The sequence below is a fragment of the Adiantum capillus-veneris genome, chromosome 15, assembly GCF_014529385.1.
Source record: "Adiantum capillus-veneris isolate H3 chromosome 15, ASM1452938v2, whole genome shotgun sequence".
NCBI lineage: Eukaryota > Viridiplantae > Streptophyta > Polypodiopsida > Polypodiales > Pteridaceae > Adiantum > Adiantum capillus-veneris.
In genome coordinates, this window is record NC_140945.1 from 7,339,972 (window position 1) to 7,361,235 (window position 21,264).

The 21,264-nt window shown below is 43.7% G+C and overlaps 1 protein-coding gene across 2 annotated transcripts in view; it reads right to left on the reverse strand.

Annotated features, from left to right (window-relative positions):
• Window positions 1-593: 593 nt before the first annotated feature.
• Window positions 594-21,264, reverse strand: part of ELO3 (radical SAM domain-containing protein / GCN5-related N-acetyltransferase (GNAT) family protein) — a 50,618-nt gene continuing 29,947 nt past the window's right edge. Inside the window, exons 2-9 of one of the 2 annotated variants that reach the window (XM_086530006.1) lie at window positions 3,710-3,779; window positions 3,462-3,634; window positions 3,156-3,330; window positions 2,816-2,982; window positions 2,064-2,283; window positions 1,873-1,977; window positions 1,260-1,412; window positions 594-1,118 (exon numbers count right to left, since the gene is read on the reverse strand). In XM_086530006.1, coding sequence (XP_086386132.1) covers window positions 960-1,118; window positions 1,260-1,412; window positions 1,873-1,977; window positions 2,064-2,283; window positions 2,816-2,982; window positions 3,156-3,330; window positions 3,462-3,634; window positions 3,710-3,779 — 1,222 coding nt within the window. In that variant the 3' untranslated portion in view covers window positions 594-959. The remainder of the gene's footprint in view (window positions 1,119-1,259; window positions 1,413-1,872; window positions 1,978-2,063; window positions 2,284-2,815; window positions 2,983-3,155; window positions 3,331-3,461; window positions 3,635-3,709; window positions 3,780-21,264) is intronic. The other variant, XR_015190366.1, reaches the window with a different exon arrangement.

A 21,264-nucleotide genomic window follows, 5' to 3' on the forward strand; every position in this document is an offset into this window, starting at 1 on the left:
TCATGTGGAGCATGTGTATGCTTTTATGAAGGCAAGAGGTGTGTGCAAGCAAGTAAATTGTGTGTGTATGTAGAATGCACAATAGACAAGGTGCATGTGACAAGGTAGCATATAAGCAACTCTTTGTAATCTCTTTTGTGTGCAATAACCAACTTATTCATACATCTAATCTATTTGTGCAATTGTCACTCTCTCAAGCTTTGCACTAACCTTTACAAGCATGCCATTGTCATGAATGACACACTAATCTACCCTCCTTAACATTACAAGGGGATGGCGCTGAAGCTCTGTCTTCATTCCCCTTGGCCTTTGCGCATCCATGGCAGTTCTTCCTGTGGTGACAAACATCAAGCTCAAGGAGATCTTCCCGGTAATAGCGAACATCAAACATCGTTACAAGGAATTTTGCAAGGTTACAGAAGTGAAATTGATAAATAGCCAGGCCTTGCTATCCCCCCTCCGGACCTTGCCTCTGAAAAAGAGAGAGAGAAGAGGAGAGGAGGGGGGGGGGAGGGGGGGGACTTGCACCTCGTAAACTTGGAAGTGTGCATAACCTAGTTATGTATGACGAGATATCCATTGCTAGCTATACATACTCTCAAGCATTCATTCTCTATAGGCTTGGTGAACACTGATTACAAGCAATGTTTGAGACCATGCCTTATTAATTAAAAATGTGGCCAGATTTGACGACTGCACTGACTGCAGCTTGATGCCTACCATAGAAAATTGGTGTAAAAACTCATCCTTTGGCTGACTTTTTTTTTTTTTCCACGGATGAACAAGATTTTTCGATATTTTGTAAAGAACCTTGGTACTCAATGCTAAGAGTGTTCGTGTATGTCACGCCCACTTGGAAGACTATACAGAGAGAGACATTTGCTGTTGAGTAAGATACTACTGAATCATATGAAAGCTCACTCTTTTACAAAACTCAAACCTTTCTCTATCAATATTCACTAAACCAAGTACTTAACCATGTAGGGGCCTTCCAATTCATAACCTAGTTTTCTGTAGTAATATCTAGTGCCAACACCAGAAATCACGGCCAGCCTTGTAGACCTATGCTCACTAATAGCAATTCTCTCCGCCTCTTCCATGAGAAGGGTGCCATAACCCTGTACAAGAAAAGGGCAAAGATGGTATAGTTAGTTAAAAATCTAATATGTGAAGACAAACCAACCAACCCACTGCTTTCTCTAAGCTCACAAGTTTGGGGAACAAAACATGAAAAGTTAGAAGGAAAAAGTTGGTAGAACCTGGTGCTGCAGTTTTTCTGCATCTCGGCCATGCACAGGAACAGCAGTTCCATAAACGTGCAACTCACGCACGATTGAACATCGTCCTTTCAACTCAGAGCAAGTCACATTTTGCCCACATTTACGCAAACGAAGCAAACCTACCAAAATATCCTGTGTTTAAAAAGGAAAATCTAGATCAGCATTGGCATCATCACACATGGAACTAAAGCCTTGTTCTTGATGATCCTAGGTACATGGACGCTAAAGCCTAAAGGTCTCTCCGTCAGTCTCCAGCTATCATATGGACGACTCTATCTAGGCCCCCAAATTTCAAGTCCATAAAATAGTGTAAATGTGACCAAGGTATCAAACAGGCAGAGTTTAGTGCAGGGCTTCTTGAAACTGCTCTTTGGCATATCATCTCCAACCCGCCCAAAGCTGCAGAGTCCGACAACTGTGTTCTCCCTCGTGCAGCAATAGGGCCTACATGTATGTGTGTAAGAAAGAAATAGAAGGTCCATAATGCTTAACGTTCAATATCAACTCATATCCAGTCCACAATCTTAAAGACCCAAAAAATTATCAAGTTTGGCATAGGGATTTTCATTCAAGAAGGAAGGCAAAAATAAACCTGTTGTGTATCCTCATAAGACAAAAAAGTTTCCCAACCTTCGTTAGCAACATAGTCCCGTCGTATAAGTTCCACTTCTTCTGGTTTGATTTTGTTGTGGATGTCCTGTAATGCAAGCAGATAGTTTCAATTTTTTGTGGGAAACAAGGAAACAATTTCCGAGACGATACTATTTTGATTGTAAGAAGCACCTGAATACCAGCTTCCCGTGTTCTCACATCACGACACTTCAAACCCAGATCGTCCATACGTGCCAGTGCTAGCTCCCTAAGGTTACCTTTTTCAACACCAGATGTCACTAATGGCATGGGAATGTCTCTTTGAATACGGTAGACACGAGTCCATGGAGGCACAAGAGACAGTACTCTTGCTATCAGGTCTACTAGAAGCTCTGGAGGATAGTTCCTATACCTGCAGCATACAAGGATGTCTAAACCAAGTCAGATCAAATATATAGGCAGATGAGCTTTCTTATATTTCGTGCATTATTGCATGGTCTAAATTATCCCAAGAAAGGAATGCAACGTAATTGCTGGGCTCTGCATGTGCTGCTTGTGTCCCAAAAGCAACAATACTGCATGTAAGCAAGCAGTGTGCATTGAGATAACACCAACTTCACCCTATCCCGTCAGCAAAAATGTTTGTACTACGCTTAACATGCTTCCTACAGCTTGAACGCCAACTAACTACTATACATTGAATTCAAACATTGACATTACTATTTGCCAGTGAACTAGTGCTGTCACATCTTCTCCTTAATAAGCTCCTAACAAATGACTTTATACCTCCTTTGATTTCGTGTTATGGGTTCTCTCACTGCCACCAACAAATAAACCTGTCATCTACCTGTGAATTTTGTACATGGTATTGGCTTAATCATCACTGGTCTTCACTCATGAAATGGCTTAGTCGCACACATGAAATGAACATCGTTTGAAATTACCTGCCAGTCTTCCAAAGCTCATACAGTCCAGTCCCGCGAATTACAAGTGTAGGGTAGATCTTGAGTCCATCTGTGCGAAATGCAGGATTGTCAAAAAATTCTCTAAAACTCTCCAAATCCCTCTCCATACCAACGTTTGGCAGGTCAGGCATCATGTGAGCAACCACCTGAAAACAACAACATCTGAACCTTGAAAGCAACCAATGCATCAACCTAAAGGTTACATAGAAGAAAAAGAAGAGAGCTCGAAATTTTCACATTCTTCATCTCCAGATATAACCAAACATTCTAAGCCCTTCAATCACCAAACAACTCACAAAGACAGTGGTGAGAAAGGCACCTTAAAACCTGCATCTTTTGCAAGACAAAAACAATCTGCAACTGCAGCTACTGTGTGGCCTCTATTTGTGTCGCGAGCCACATCCTCATACGTACTCTGCACCCCGATTTCTAATCTTGTGCACCCATAAGACAACATTTGCCGCAGGTGAGGAACAAGACAAAAATCTGGTCTCCTGTAAGCAAACAAGAAAGCTAAACGTCAAAGACCGGATTCCTGAGACACTGTAAAGCCTAGTGATCTATTTCTAATGCATTAGTTCAACATTAAGTTGATAGATAACAACACTAATCTCCAGCTACATACGTCTCAATTGTCAATCCAATGCACTTGATAGCTCCATGTTCTGAATATTGCACTGCTTCTTCAACATTTCGTGATGAGTGCCCAGATAAAGCATCATGCAAATTCCTTATAAAATAATCTCGGTAATCAGCAGGTAGAGACATGAATGTGCCTCCCATTAGAATAAATTCAACCTGCACAAGACATTACAAGAGTTTGTCAGCTGAGGAGGCGCATAACTCAAGATTAAAAAGGCCAAATAAACTCACTTTATCCACACAGTGTCCCAGCCTTTTCAATTGATCTATTCGACTGCGAGCTTGTACGTAGGGATTGTACCTGTCACACATCAAAGGGAAAAGATTTGAGGATAAGGTAAAACTGTTTGCGATCCTTAAAAACCTTTGTCACAGTCTTGGAAATCGAGTGAGTAAGCGCCCAACGTCTTCTGGACCCAAGTCCACCTCCAATGTGAACAACATTTGATCATAACAATTGGCGCAAAAAAGGCGCCATGGATTGATTGAAAATGTGTCCAAGTGTCACAAACGGGAGCGGAGCGCATATATATATATATATATATATATATATATATAGAGAGAGAGAGAGAGAGAGAGAAGATCGACACAGCACTGGGGACCATAAGATGGGCTGGTTCCCCCCGTAATAGTATCTTTATTACTGAGGAGAAATCTATACAAGCACTTGAACTGAATGTATTACCACGTTTGTTCTAGAATAAGACTTGATGATTCCCGGAAGCGTCGGCTTCCTATTCCTAGGGAAAACCCCTATTCCAAGGAACTTCCGTTCCTTATTCCAAATCCTCGAGAACCAAGGTTCTCACCTTTCAGACTCAGGGTATAGCATCCCCTGCAACTCTTTTCCAACTCTGTTTCCAGAGTTCTCTTCTTGCAGAACAACTCTGCTTTCCCGAACACAGAGTTCTTACTTGGGAATCTCAACTTCCGGATCACAACTCGAGAGACTACCTCTCTCTGATCCGTGGATCCACTTCCCAAACTCGGGTACGAAACCCTTGGGCTGATCTGGCTCTAGTTCCTCAAAGCGCTTTTCTCCTACAGAGGCTCATGATTTCCTCTGCTGCTACTCCCTCACTAAGAGGAAGTACATCTGCTAACAAATACTCAGAGTTCATAACATGAAAATCGTTACCTTCAAAGTCTCGACGCTCGAAACGCAACTCGGTTCTCGAAAAAGCAATTCCCCGGAGGAGATCTCTACATAGAAAATTCTCTCTTCCAATCGTACACACAAAAGAGAGGTGTTCTTGGGTTCCTTCTCGTAAATCAGCCCCGTCTACGACGTTTATGGGCTGAAAACAGAGAAAAACAGCAGCTTGTCGCGATGGAAACACGCTCCGTCGGCACTTCTTCGCGAGGGAACTCGCGCACTGGGTCTTGGCGACATCTGGTACACTTGGGACAGCCATGGGCATCACCAGCAACGTCTTCTTTGCGGCTGAAATCTGCAGCAACATCTCCTCCTTGCGAAAACTGGTCTTCCCTCTGGGAGAGGGCGTGTGATGCTTTTATAGCTCCCTTGTAAGGTGCAGCGGATGTGAATGTTGAACTTTGCTCAAGATGAGTGCTCCGAACTATGCTCAAGGGTTCCTTTTACATACGGAAGGGAGAGCCTTCCGTTCCTTTAGTGAGAGAGTGCAAATGATCACAAACAAGTGGGTAAACACTATGCATGAAGGTACTCAGACTGAGAGATAGAGAGAGAAGAATACGACACTAGAATGTTGTCAAACCCTCCTCCAAAGGCCCCACTCTCTATGGCGAGAGCGGTCTACTATTGATTGCACAAATCTCTACAATGCTATGGACTTGCTGACAATGTCCACGACGATGAGGACAACGACGAGACGGGCTGAAATCTGCAAATCTTTATTTGCTGAATTCTGACTCTATATCGATGACGACGATGTGACGACGCGCTGAAAACGCAGATGCTGAAATCTGCGTTTTTCGGGCTGAATCTGCAAACTTGAGCTGATCTAACCGTGCGGCAAGGATCTGCTGCGGGAAGGTGAGATCTGCAAAGTTTGGGGCTGTTCTGCGGTGTCTTGATGCTGAAAATGCAAAACGCTAATGCAAAGGTTGAATCTGTCGCGGAGAATCTGCAAAATGCTAGGTTGACTATTGATCCAAAAACGCTAGGCTGATGTGTGGTATGCTGCAAAAACGCTAGGGCTCCTGCTGTCGCCAGGGGATCTACAAATGCAAAACGCTGGCTGATCTCCAATGCTGAAAACGCTAGGCTTTGTCTTGGCTGAAAACGCTAGGTTTGCTACCGGGGGGGGGGTCTTGCTGAGAAGGTGCACTGCCGGATGGCTGGTCCCTCCTACCTCTTCTGCCAAAAATCACTAGCACTAGGTTTCTTATATACATGCTTGTCAAATTTGCCCTACCCAGTTTCTCAACAAAGTCACTTAAAAATAATAAGTGAAAAATGGCTAAAATAGGGAAAATAGGTCTATGCACTGTAAAAATGCTCCTGATGGAATCAGATGGTAATATGATGATCATGCTGTGTGCAACCAGAGGATATACATCTACTCTAAGTGCCTGGACATGCACGGTCTGCGAACAGACTCACAAAAGTGCCAGAACACTTCCTAATCTACGCTAACTAAAACTGAACCCATGTCATGAAGTAGCTTGTCCACGTACACATAGGGTTAAATGTGCACGTGACATCCCTAGCCACGGCAAAGATAGGAGAGCGCTAGCTGCCCGCGTAGAGATCGCGGCCCTTTTTTTTTTTGCGTTGTTCTACCAAAAAGAGAGAGAGGGCTCGTTGGCTCGTTTTTCCTGCTTTATTTTCCAGGTGGTTGACCACTTATAAAGTGGACGGCCGGCATATTTTAAAAATGGTCTGAATCTGCTCAAAAACTCAATAAAACCTTATAAGTTAAAAACAATACTTCCCAGGTGTCCCTGGATGCAATCACATGCACAATTGCAATGAAGACATAGACTTCCTCGCGGGAAAGCATTTGCTTTCCCAAAAAGCAACCCGCTTTCTCAGAAAGCATCTGTTTTTTCCCAAAGTATCCTCTGAACCCATCTTCATTCAAGTGCTTGCTTTTCCTTGTGCACAATTCTAACACGGTTCGGAATTTCCTCCTGACTATGGATAATCCCTTTTCGATGCACCCGTCACCCAGCTTGTGACGCATCAAGAATACCCATCACCTAGTCTTTTCCTACCGAACTTAAGATACAATCTCCTCCGCGATGCTCCATGTCACCCATCCTATGACGGATCAGAGATGTCCGTTCCCGGATAGTCAGATACTTCTTCCCGATGCTCCCTGTCACCCATCCGATGTGACGCATCAAAAGTACCCATTCCAAGTGGCCTTACAGATATTCCCTTTCACAATGCTCCCGTCATTACTCTGAATGACGCACTAAGAATACTCTGTACTCGGATGTCTCCAGTGAAACAAACCCTCACTTAAAATTCCAATAATTCATTTAGAAATATTTTTCTTGGTGTTCCAAGCGAGAAAAACCCTCTCACTTCTAAATCCAATAATTCATTTAGAATTATTTTTATGTCAAATAAAGTCAATTTAGCAACATCCCTCTCACTTATAAACAGTTGTCCTCAACTGTAGAGGTCCAACTGAACTACCCGGGGAGAAACCGGAAGATTTCCAAATCTTGCTCAATGGTGAGTTGAGTTGGCTCTTTCTCAGAAGAGAACTTAAAAATTAAATTAAACAAAAATGCAATAATTCATTACTTACCTTACCGGTTTATGTCGTTCCTCTAGTACCTCGAGGATATCTTTCACCATGTGAGCCATGTGAGAACTCGTCATTCGCGTCTTTCCAACAGATCGGAAGTTTCCTCATCCGAGAATCTGTTAACTCATTTCACCTTCTCAACCTCGAGAATAATAATCCTTCTAGAATAATCTAGGTATGTGTCCTTGCGCATAATCTTGCGCTATTAGTCCTGAGGATATTAAACCTCTTGTGTCTTCCCGCATAGGGCATCTCGAGAGCATTAAGCTCATGTGAATCTTCCTGTGGCAGATAAAATGTGTCATCTTACCAAAGTAAGTTCGTATTCCGGGCCTTTACTTTGGGTGGGCCAATTGTTTTGATCCGAAGATCCCTTGTGCATTACCGCACGTCTTTCCGCGTTTTTCCTCCAACAGGTTGTTATCACCTGCAGTGTTTTCTTTACACCTACTTGTGTCTATTTCTTGCTGAAATTGTCAAGAATTTTTCACTTAGCAAGCATCTAGGACTGCTCGCAAAATCTTGGGCACATAAAATTCTAGCCATAGCATTTTCTAAACGTATGTTCAAACTTGGTTCACAATAGAATGAACCTACTTTGGATCTCACAGATATTCTCCCATCTGTGGTTAAGGTCTTTCTTTCCGTCTTTGAACTCACGAACATAAGAGTTCATGCTCATATTGGCAGTATGTGAGCGGATTGTACTACCATACTTGCTACTATGGTGGTAGCGTTCTCGATGATCAACGACCATTAGAAAACCTCTTCTCCATAGAGAAACTCAAATTCCTTCTACCGAACACACCTCAAATAGAGAGTCTCGTGTCGGAATATCCTTGCGCATAAAAAGGCGCTCAAGAGAGTATAACAAACTCCCGTCCAGTTCCTTGACATAGGTCTGCATCTTCGTGTGTTATCCATGTACCCAAAGGTGTACATAATTCTTAAGCGATGTTAGAGTTTCAGCGAACCTGGGAAATTACCTTCTCTTCATTAGATCCTTAAGAGCGAAGACGCTCAACCTGACAATCCCTTGGCTCGATCTTAGAGCAAAACCCGCTCATCAAATAAACTAGGATTTCAATCCTTGGACTCCTCGAGCACAATCGTAGCTGTCGCTTATTCCTTCGCTCGTAAAGAGAGTGTTCATTCACTTATGCAAAAAGCACTACCATAGCTTCCATTAACAGGTTTAGGCTTCAAGTTTAGCAAAAGCTTTTACTCTGCTTGAAATCTCGGAAAGGTTTCTTCCTTTCTACCGTCCTACCCGCAATAGCAGGTAATTTGTTGGAGAACTACCGGATACCAAATCAATAGTTGACCTTCTGGATGGTTAGCAAACCAATTCATCTCATATAACAATGTTCCAACATAATCCTACTCTCATAAATACTCGAGAGTGACTGTCCAGGTTAGGCACATGCATATCTCGTGCATAAAAGCAATACGCAGTTTATGAGTTCATCAAAGATTTAACTTTGATCAAAGACCTGCCCTCTCACTTAACGTTCGAGGGTCTTTTGTTCAAAATCTCAGAAGTTAGATTGAATTCCCTTACTCCAAACTTTCTCCGGATAGCAACGTATCCTTCGAGTAGAGGTAACAAAAATCCATTGTTTCTATGTTTAATGGTTCCCGTCCATGTACACTAAGGTGTACACTTTCAGCTTTTATTGTTGACTCCACCATCTGCTGCTGCAAAGTATCTTGCAGATGTGTCTACAAAATTCGGGCAAAAGTCCTTCATTGAATTTCTTCATCTTTCCTTCCTCAGAGAGGGTCAAGAGTGGAGCTACCTTTGTAAGGTGCAGCGGAAGTGAATGTTGAACTTTGCTCAAGATGAGTGCTCCGAACTGTGCTCAAGGTTCCTTTTACTTACGGAAGGGAGAGCCTTCTGTTTCTTTAGTGAGAGAGTGCAATGGACACAAACAAAGTGGTGAACACTGTGAATGAAGGTGCATGAGACTGAGAGATAGAGAGAGAAGAGAATACGACACCAGGAAGCTGTCAAACCCTCCTCCAAGGCCCCACTCTCTATGGCGAGAGCGGTCTACTTATGATTGCACAAATCTCTACAATGCTTGGACTTGCCGACGATGTTTACGACGACGACGACGACGAGACGGGATGAGATCTGGAAACTCTAAGGGCTGAAATCTGCAAATCTTCTATCTGCTGAATTCTGACTCTATGTCGGTGACGATGTCGATGACGACGGTACGACGACGATGTGCTGAAAACGCAGATGCTAAAATCTGCGTTTTCCGGGCTGACTCTGTAAACTTCGCGGAATCTGACCATGCGGCGCGGATCTGCTGCGGAAAGGTGAGATCTGCGAGGTTTGGGGGTTCTGCTGCGGGTACTTACTTTTGAAAACTGAAAACGCTGATGCTAACTGAGGTCCTGTCACGAAGATCTGCAAAAACGCTGGATTGCCAGGCTGATGCAAAAATGCTAGGGCTGAAAATTATCTTGCGGGAAAATCTGCTATGAATCTGTCGCCAGGCTGATGCAATAGCAAAAACGCTGGCTGATATGAGTTCTTTTTCCAAAAAACGCTAGCTCTTATGCTATGGTGCAAAAACGCTAGAGGTCTTTAGGGTCCTGCTGAGAAGTTGCCTGTGAGCAATGCTCCCGCTGCCTCTTCTGCCAGAAAGTGCTAGCGCTCGGTTTGCTTATATACAAACTTAGTAAATTTGCCCTACCTAGTTCCCAACAAAAGTCACTTAAAAATAATAAGTGAAAAATGACAAAAATAGGAAAAATAGGTCTATGCACTGTAAAAATGCTACTGATGGGTTCTGACTCGAATTTGATGGTCATGCTGTGTGCAACCAGAGGATATGCATCTAATTTAAGTGTCTGGACATGCACAGTCTGCGAACAGACTCACAAAAGTGTCAGATCACTTCCTATTCTAGACTAACTTGACTGAACTGAACCCTGGTCATGCTGTAGCTTGTCCACGCACACATAGGGTTGGACGTGTCACGTGACATCCCCTCCTTTTCAAAGTGAGGTACTTGTACCGAACTGTATGGTGTCGAGGGAGATCGCCAACAGGGTCTGGAATCCTGGAAAGGAGTCTTCGTCGAGCGACTCTGATGCGAGGGTCATGCAATACTTGAACTTCATAAAGGTCTCCAATGCTTGCTTCTTTGGGCCGCGGTGAAAGCGACAAAGTCTTCTGTGGCTCCTTCAATGCTTCATCTTCGTCTATAGTCATGCGTCTACCTTCTTCAAGAATCTCCGAGGCTGGTTATTCTTGAAACCACTTCCAACACAAAAACATGAACATACCTATTCCATGTAAATGAGTGGAAAAAATCTCGTCTTCTTCAAAGACTGTGCATGCATTGTAGATGAACAAATAGCCGGAGTGCCAAACGGTTCACCAAACATACACAAACAATGAGATCGAATCTTGTCGTTCGGATCTAAATCAATTAACTGTGGCAAAACACAATGGAAATGCCTATGCTTGATGCTCAATCTTTCTTGTACTCTTTCTACGACTGTGTCGTGCCAAGGAAGAGACATGGAATGTGACTTCCTTGAATGCATACTTTTTAGCTTTTCATGAGAAATCCGCATACATCCGTGCTCATTCATGAGTGAATCGTGCTCAATGTACAATATGGCATGCCTATGAAAAGGGATCACATAAAGATGCTGACTAAAATACAGGAAACGATCACGAATGAAACACTCGAACAATGCGTGCTGACTAATCATTCGAACACATAGTACTTCCTTGTAAGGGTTCTCTGGACCTAGGCTCGAGAGCCAAGATCACTTCTTCGTGTTTGATCGAATCTTCCTGTGGGGGTTCTATGGACCTCAACTCGAGAGCCAAGATCGGTTCTTCGTGATTGATCGAATCTGCAATGAGGTTAGCTTCACTAGAAATAGTATCAACTAACCCATCATTCTTGTGAACAATCACATCGTGGTCATATAAATCATCATGCTCGTGAGAAATCGCATCTTGATCATCATGGAAATGTCACGTGACACATCCAACCCTATGTGTCCGTGGACAACCTACAGCGTAACAAGGGTTCCGTCAGTCCAGTCAGTCTAGATTAGAAGTGATCTGGCACTTTTGTGAGTGTTCGCAGACCATGCATGCCCAGTCACTTAGTGTAGATGCATATCCTCTGGATACACACAGCATGATCATAAGCATTCCCATCACAATCCATCGAAATCAGTTAGGGGAATTTTCCAGTGATTTTAGCCTATTTTCCCTATTTTTTGACATTTTTCACTTAATATTTTAAGTGACTTTTGTTGGGAACTGAGTAGAGCAAATTGGGTAAGATAATATAAAAGGAAACCAAAGCTAGCTCTAAATGGCAGAAGAGGCAACAGGAGCTCCACAGCTCAACAGGCAACTTCTCAAGCAAGAACCCCTTGGGGATTTCACTCGAGCAGACTCCTTAGCGTTTTTCATCAAGTACCATCGACAGCATACTTCCTCTCTTGGCGTTTTTCCCTCCTAGCAAGTATCGCCAAAGAGTCTCAGTTGCTAGTGTTTTCCTCAGTAGACATTCATCGCCAAGAAAGTCTCAGCCAGGCGTTTTCCAGATTTGCAGCCCTAGCGTTTTGGAGCCCAGATCGCCCTCCCTTGTGCATGGCGTTTTCAGCATTAGCATCAGCAGATAAGCACCGACAATTTCAACCATAAAGACCAGCCATAAAGACCAGCAAGGGCAGCGGTTTCCATAGCGTTTTCAGCCGCAGCAGACTTCAGCCATTGGCGTTTTGGGACAGCAATAGAAGGACAGCAGATTTCAGCCCATTAGCGTTTTTGCACAGCAGATACATACCTTCAATTTTCAGCCCTAGCGTCGGCCTCGTCACCCCCGTCGACGACACCGACAGTCTAGACTTGCATCAGTCACATGCATCCTCATTGTACCAGTTTGTGCAATCAATAGTAGACCACGCGAGGTGGGGCCTTCGGAGGAGGGTTTTACAACGTCTATGGTGTCGTATTTCTCTTCTCTCTCTATCTTTCAATCTCATACACTTCCACGCACAGTGTCCATTCACTTTGTTAGTGATCATTGCACTCTCTCATTAAGAACGGAAGGCTCTCCCTTCCCTAAGAATAAAAGGAACCTTGAGTACATTACGGAGCACTCATCTTGAGCAAAGTTCAAACATTCATTCCGTTGCACCTAACATTGGTATCAGAGCTTTGGTAGTGTTCTGTATCACTCAAGGAAAGAACCACAAGAATCACAAGAATTTTTTTTTGCTTGTTGCGGTCGCACGAACCCAAGTTCGCTTGGGCGTGTCGATTCCTAATCGTGTTTTTGAATAGTGACGGGAAACCCAAGAAAGAAGGGCTTGTCCAGCCTCCCCTTGTGTCTCTTTTCACTCATTAAGAGCGGACCGTGCACTTAGCGGCCGGCCAATCGACGTGAGGTGGGAAAAAGCAACCTTGGTGTGAGCGCAAGGCCGCCAAGGGGTGCGCCCGTGGAAAAGAGTAGAACTCGGGTGAAGAGAAGATCCTTCTCAAGCACAGATTGCAAGCAAAAAAAGACCCTCAAGAACCTCAAGAACTCAAGACTCTCAAGAACCCAAGAACCCAAGACCCACAAGAACCCAAATTCCTCGAGAATTTAAGAACCAAAGATTTTAGTGCATGGTCGTCACCCGAAGCGGAATGGATACTTCGCATGAAGGTGATGGGCATGAAAGTGGTGAAGAAGAATTTCCTCACCATAGAGGTTTTCCGCACCCTGCCCCCACGCCATCTACGCCCGGGATTGCACCAAATCCTATGGAGGCCTTGGTTAAATCAATGATGAACATGATGGCACAACAACAAGAAGTGACTCGCGTGGCTCACGCACAACAAGAAGTGACTCGCATTGCGTTGGAACGCGAGCGCGATGAACGAAAAGAAAGAAAAGCACAAAGAAAGGAGGAAGCCGAAGCAAGACAAGTGGCCTTGGAGGCCGATCGTGAGGTTCAAAGAGCGGCCTTGGAGGCCGAGCGTGAGGCTCAAAGAGACCTCCGCACTCAAGAATTGGTTTGACAAGTACTTGCCTCGAAGTCCGAACCAGCCAAAGATCGTGGGAGTTCCTCAAGTGGCGCAAGCCACGATGCGGATTCCAACAACCCAATCACAGAGAAGATCCAGTTCAGGAAGTATGATGGTAAGATGGATGCTACAATTATTCATTCTTAGTTGCATCAATTTAATGCTTATTTTGCGACAACTAAGAAGACAGGAAATAGCAAGGTTTTGACGGCAGTTGTGTACCTTGCCGGTGATGCCATCAATTGGTACCACGCATGGCAAGAGACACAGTTAGCCGCGCACCTAGAGGAAGCCGACGAATTCACGCCCCTCTTTTAGTTGGGCTGATTTCCAAGACAAGCTCAAGGCGCGGTTTATGCCACCTCAGTACCTCGCACGATTGAAGAACGATTGACACGCTCTCAAGCAAAACGGTATGCCGGTTATGTCTTTCTCTAATCGTGTTTTGCAGCTAGGTACCCAATTACGCAAGTCGAATGATGAGTGCAAAGAGACATTCCTTTATGGATTGGACGAGTATATCAAGTACGATATAGAGGTGCTCGATCCAATCGATCTCAACAAGGCGGTAGCGATTGTTCTCGCACAGGAGATGAAGTACAACAAGGGAAAGCCTAAGGAGAACAAGACTTCGACAAGTACCTCTCAGAACTCTCAGAACGGTAAGAATGGTAACTCTTCTAACCAATCTTCCAATAGTCTCTCAGAAAAGAATTCTTCCAATGAACCGAAGGGTAAGGCTAACACAATTGCTAAACCTAAGCTCACTCCAGATGAAAAAGTAGCACAAATTCTAGGAGGATACATCACGTCGGAAGAGCGAAGCACTTATTTTAAGGAAGGTCGTTGTTTTCATTGTCACATTAAGGGTCACATAAAAAGAACATGTCCTAAGCTTGACTCTAATGAATTTAAAGAATCCACAGAACCCACTTCCTCTGTCAATGCAATTAATGATAACACGAGTGAGCCCCAAGTTTCTCCTGACCCTCCCATTGATGAGTCTCTCATTAAATGTTATGGTCATATGACGGGACAACGTTTTGTCATATTGTTCGACCCAGGTAGCATGCATGATGTGATCAATCCCTCTCTTGTTGAGAAAGCCCGCCTAGAGGTTAGTCCGAAATCTCCTCTCGAGGTTTCTGGCTTTGCTCCCGGTATGGACTCTCTCATCACGAAAGAGTGTCTTTGTGTGTTGTTTATAGTTCAACAAGTTACTTTCCGCAGAAAATTTTATGTCTCTCCTCTCTTAGGATGTGATATGATTTTGAGCATTCGATGGTTTCGTGAGCTTAACCCTCTCATTGATTGGGCGGAAAATACGTTCACTTTGAATGCCAAAAGTGACTCTCCTATTGTCATTCGTGGAGAGGAAGTTCTTCATTCTCCCTCTCTCATTGCAAATGTGCAGGCGAAGATTGAACGGATTCAGGAGAAGGAGACTCTCTCAGTCTCTTCTTCTCCAAAGCATGATACACATGATTTATATGATGATAAGCATGATGATTTGGATGACACTGACAAGCATGATGATCAAGATGTTATTTCTCACAAGTATGATGATTTGCATAAAGATGATGTGATTGTTCACAAGGATGATGTGTTAGTGATGCTTTTTCTAGCGAAACTAACCTCGTTGCAAATTCGATCAATCACGAAGGATCGATCTTGGCTCTCGAGCCTAGGTCCAAAGAACCCCCTCGGGAAGCACCGATCTTGGCTCTCGAGCCTAGGTCTCAAGAACCCTTACAAGAAGTATTATATGTTCGCAAGATTAGTTCGCACGCAGTGATCGAGTGTTTCATTCGTGATCATTTGCTGTATTTTTGTCAGCATCTTTATGTGATCCCTTTTCCTACGCATGACATATTGTACGTTGAGCACGTTTCACTCATGAATGAGCACGGATGTACGTGGATTATTCATGAAAAGCTGAAAAGTATGCATTCAAGGAAGTCAGATTCCATGTCTCTTCCTTGGCACGACACAATTGTAGAAAGAGCAAAAGAAAGTATGAGCACCAAGCATGGGCATTTCTATTGTGAATTGCCAAAGTTGATTGATTTAGATCAGAAAGACACTATTTGATCTCATTGTTTGCGTGTGTGTGGTGAACGGTTTGGCACTCCGTCTCTTTGTTCATCTACATTGCATGCACAGTCTTTTAGGAAGACAATATTTTTTCCACTCACTTTACATGGAATGGGTATGTTCATGTTTTTGTGTTGGAAGTGGTTTCAGGAATTTTCAGCCATGGAGATTCTTGAAGAAGGAAGAAGCATGACTCTCGACGAAGATGAAGCATCGAAGGAGCCACAACAGACTTTGTCGCTTTCGGCGCGGCCCAAAGAAGCAAGCTTTGCAGACATTTATGAAGTTCAAGTACCGCACGACCCACACATCAGAGTGGGCCGGCGAAGAGTCCCTTCCAAGATTCCGGATGCTATTGGCAATCTCCCTCAACGCCATACAGTTTGGTACCAGTACCTCACTTTGAAAAGGAGGGGATGTCACGTGACACATCCAACCCCATGTGTCCGTGGACAAGCTACAGCATAACAAGGCTTCCGTCAATCAAGTCAGTCTAGATAAGAAGTGATATGGCACTTTTGTGAGTCTGTTCGCAGACCATGCATGCCCAGTCACTTAGTGTAGATGCATATACTCTGGTTGCACACAACATGATCATAAGCATTCCCATCAGAATCAACCAGAATCAGATAGGGAAATTTTCCAATGATTTTAGCCTATTTTCTCTATTTTTGACATTTTTCACTTATTATTTTAAGTGATTTTTGTTGGGAACTTAGTAGGGCAAATTGGGTAAGATAATATAAAAGAAAACCAAAGCTAGCACTAAATGGCAGAAGAGGCAACAGGAGCTCCACCGCTCAACAGGCAACTTCTCAAGCAAGAAACCCTTGGGGGCGATTTCCCTCAAGCAGACTCCTTAGCGTTTTTCATCAAGTACCATCGACAGCATACTTCCTGTCACCAACCAGTGGCAATTCCATTTTTTTTTATTTTCTCTTTCTTTGGGGAATTTCGTTTGTTTTACCTTTTGGAAACACCCCTCTGGAAATCTAACTGCCCTGCATTGCATAGCTAGTGTGGAATTGTTCAGAGAGAGTCAAGGCCTGAGGGCTAAAGAGCACTAAGGTTGGACAAGGACTATGGTTAGCCAAAGTGGGGTCATTGGCCAGCCAAAGCAGAATCCTTTGCTACATAGGCTACATTTCAGTTCTGGGTGTGGCTGCAGTGTACAAAGAGGGTCAGATGACTTAGAAGAATGTAATGGCAGAAACTCCTAAATTTTAGGGACTGCTATTTTTGGACGGCAAAATGTCTTCGCGTCATTACGTGCAGTTTGACATGGGGATCATTTTGTTACTCTGTGGCCAAGTCAACAGAGGTTGCAGGTGAGATATTTTTAGACCCGAGGGTCTAAAGCCGGAAAATGCACAAATGAGTGACACTTGGCACTCTGAGGCCAGTTTACTACTTAAAGAGAAGGCAAAAACGTGATTTTCAGCTTTGAGCTCGATTTTGAGGGTTGTCACAGGTGGGAGAGCTTCAATGGAGTGTTGGCTTACCCTCTATGTACAGTGAGGTGCAAGATGTCATGACCTACACACCTCTCACTGCTCTCTCTCTCCCCTATTCTTTATGGTTATGCCCCTCTAGTGGGCTTTTAATTTGACCAATGTACAGTTGTGTGGGTTCATGCGCGATTGCCGAGGCAAGAGCCTCTTGCACAGGTACTGGATTAGCTAGCGGCTAATCCCCCGCAGGTACAGGTGATTCGGAGAGGTTTCACGTGCGAAATCTCGTCCCATTCAAAGGGCAAGTAGCCCTACAGGTGCGGGAGCTCGAGGACTTGCTACGGATGCGACCGGCACGCGAAACGGAGCCCGAAACAGTGAATTACAGCCTGCTGTGTTTTTTTGCAGGTTTAGGGTTTTGGCCCTAAACGGACCCTAATACCCCCAGGAGGTTCGGGGACGCAAGAGGACCGCTGTACAGGTGATCTGGCGCATTTTCAGGGCAGAAAACAGAGAATTCAGCATGCTGCAGATTCTCGCCAAGTTTTGCAAAGTGTCCGTATGCGTCGGGAAAGTCATCCAATGCGTGGGAATACTGACTGTGAAGGGTCCTAGTACAATTATGCTGCCGAAATCAGGCCAGAACAGTTGAAATTCAGCAAAGATTGTGCGGGGCAGCTTGTAGGGAACCACAGCTTTTATTCCCTTTGTTAAAAAATAAAGAAATACCGATAGGAGCGCCTAATTTAGGGGCCAGTCTGGTGTCAGTCTTCGCATACAGATGCATTCTACAATCTGTATCCCATTCCTCTCTCTTGTGTCATTATAGCACAGGTAGAATAGACGACTAATAATGGGTGAAAGCTAAATCAAGGTTTGAAGTAAAGTCTACCGCCCTTTTTGAAGTTAACAGGCCGGTTACATGGTTCCATAAAGACGGGATTAAATCACTTTTTCCTCAAAAAGTGAGCCTTGGTCAGTTTGGGTTAAGGACACAGAGAGAGTTTGGGATGACCTAGAAAACACGGAAAGTTTGAGAGTAGATCGAGTGGATTTACAGGTGAGAAAGGCTACGAGAGTCTTTCTTTGGATACAGGTGAGAAAGGCTACGAGTCTTTCTTTGGATATACAGGTGAGAAAGGCTACCAGAGTCTTTCTTTGGATACAGGTGAGAAAGGCTACGAGTCTTTCTTTGGATACAAGATGGATGGCAACAAGGAAGAGGATTCCTCTTCAGAGGATAGACAGCCTATTCCAACTGCACATGAAATTGGCGAGAGTTTAGGCCAAGCAGAGAAAGCTTTACAGGTTGTTACTGCTATGACGATGTTCAAGCAATTGATGGAGAATCCAAGATTTATGGTGTTCATACAATCCTCATCAATAGCACATCAAGTTCAAGCAAGTTTTGGCATGCCAGGAACAGTGTTTAGGGGTATGCAAGGCATGGTGCCCAATCCCATGTATGCAAACATTGGTTTGCACCCAGGATTTGAGGGCACACAAGGTCAGTTTGGGGTGTCACAAGGCAACTTGGGTATGGCTGGTTTTCCAATCCCATCAGTGAATATGACACCTGGACATCAACATGTTACTGGCCAGGGAGTACAGATGGCTCCCACAGGTGTACCCATTATGCAAACTATCTCTTTTGACAATTTGGAGTCAATGGATAAGCTAAAGCCATACAAAGAAGATGATCAGTGAGTCCATTGACACATTCAATGGCTTTGATGAGAGGACAAAGGTTTTCTCTTTCCTCGAACAGTTTGACAAAGCATTTAAAGTCAGGAAAGGTGCCACTTTTCTGGAAAAAAAATGCAAGTCAGTGGTGGAATACACTGTTGTTACAAGGAAAGACTCCTTCCACTTGGAATGATTTCATACAGGTACCGAATTAGCTAAATGCTAATTCAAAACAGGTACAGGACGATTTAACAAGATTTCTTGCGAGAAATCTCGTGTAAATCAAAAGGCAAGTAGTCCTACTGATGCAGAAGATCAAAGGCTACGAATTGGTGCGATTGGCACGCAAAACAAAGCCCGAAAGAAGAAAATACAGCTTGCTGTATTTTTCTACAGATTTAGGGTTTTGACCCTATTTGATGCCTTTTTGTCCCAAGAGCCTCAAGGAAGCTAGAGGACAGTAATACAAGTGATCTAGAGCATTTTAGGAGCTAAAAACAGAGAATTCAACGTGCTGAATTTCCAGGACAGGTTTGCAAAAGTGCTCTATTATGCGTGGATAATCACTTGGATATGTGGATTTTTGGTTGTGAAGGTTTCTACTACAGTTATGCTGCCAAAATTGGGTCAAAAAGAGAATTCTCAGCCCAATAAAAGTGACAGCATAAGGGTAGATCACAGGTTAATCTCCAAAGATCAAGATGAAGAGCAGAGAAAGATTGTTTTGGATGCTCAGTATGCAAATCAGTGATATTGCGTAAAGGCTGAAATTGCCTGAGAGTTGGAAGATTCACAATACGTTTCACGTGAGTCTTCTCAGACCCTATGTGGGTGATGTGCCAGAAGATATCCCAGCTGAAAATCAGCCGGAAGTCGAGAAACTTGACGAGATCTTGGTCTCGGAACAGATTTTGGCACATAAAGAAAGAAAAGAGAAAGGCAAGGTTGCAAGGTGCTGTTTAGTAAAGTTCAAAAGCTATTCACCTCTGGATGTCAAGTGGATGGAAAAAAGTGAACTTACAGAGTCACTAAAAGTATGGGAACTTAAAACCTTGGTTTACAACCTACCTTGACCCCTTGAGATTCAGAGCTACATGGATTGTCAGTGTGACAATGGCTTTTGAAAGAAATGATGTACATGTTACTTACAGTGAGCTCAAATGAAGTGCATGTTACATGAATGTTAGAGCTTTACAGATTGTCAGTTTGGTAATTGCTCTTATGGAATGTCCAAAAGTCTGTTTAGTGCTATAGAAGTGAGTATTTCTTGTCAGTTTGTCAAGGGTACAACAATTATTTCTATTAAAGGGTACATGTGTAACTGCATTCTTAAACTGTCGTTTTGGGTATGCTCGAAAGGTTACTGGATCCAACGTGTACTAAAAGACAGTGACAAAATGTGACGCTTCCATTTTGTCATTGGAATGTTATGGACTCAAAGCAATGGCAGAGTGTGACGCTTCCACTATGTCATTGGGACAGGGTTCACACGCAGGCAATACATGTGTCAACGAGGTGTTGAATACACCAGGGTTGACAATGAGCATGTATGTGTCGTACATGTGTCGACAGGTGTTGAATACACCCGAGTGCTGACTGTAAGCATGTACGACATAGGTGCAAACAAGGACGTTTGAGATTTCAAGAGGGGGGTATGTCAGCAGCCAGTGGCAATTCCATTTTTGTTTATTTTCTCTTTCTTTGGGGAATTTTGTTTGTTTTACCTTTTGGAAACACCCCTCTGGAAATCTAACTGCCCTGCATTGCATAGCCAGTGTGGAGTGTGGAACTGTTCAGAGAGAGTCCAGGCCTGAGGGCTAAAGAGCACTAAGGTTGGACAAGGACTATGGTTAGCCAAAGTGGAGTCATTGGCCAGCAAAAGCGGAATCCTTTGCTACATAGGCTACATTTCAGTTCTAGGTGTGGCTGCAGTGTACAAAGAGGGTCAGATGACCTAGAAGAATGTAATGGCAGAAACTCCTAAATTTTAGGAACTGCTATTTTTGGACGGCAAAATGTCTTCGCGTCATTACGTGCAGTTTGACATGGGGATCATTTTGTTACTCTGTGGCCAAGTCAACAGAGGCTGCATGTGAGATATTTTTAGACCCGAGGGTCTAAAGCGGGAAAATTGTCACAAAGTGATGATGTGGCGGACAGCAGAAACCCTAATTTCTGCCAGAAATCGCGGAGGCTGAAATTTTTGGGTCCTTGGCAGAAATTTCTGCCGGAAATCGCGGAGGCTGAGATTTTTGGGTCCTTGGCAGAAATTTCTGCCGGAAATCGCGGAGGCTGAAATTTTTGGGTCCTTGGCAGAAATTTCTGCCGGAAATCGCGGAGACTGAAATTTTTTTATTAAAAGAAATTTATTTTTTTTTGGAAAATGATGAGCGACGCAAATTTCGCTTTTTCTCTACTTAAATGAGAAAGAGATAGAGAATGCTTTTGCTTTCATGTTTTGACTCTCTGTGAGAGAGAGAGAGCAATTGCTTTTGATTTGAAGCTTTTGGGGCTCTGCTTTTGGGCATCCCTTGTAACCTTTAAATTAGTGGTGAGGGCCTCACTTCTCAGGGCATCTGGACGCAGAGTCTGAGACTGAAACCCTAACCGCTCTCTTGTACTTTGATGATTGATTAATATAAAAAGAAATACCGAAAGGGGCGCCAGTCTCTGGGGCCAATATCTCTAGGCACGGAACTCCACTGGGCCAGTGCAAATCTATTGTGATCTGTGAATTGTTTTGAAGTG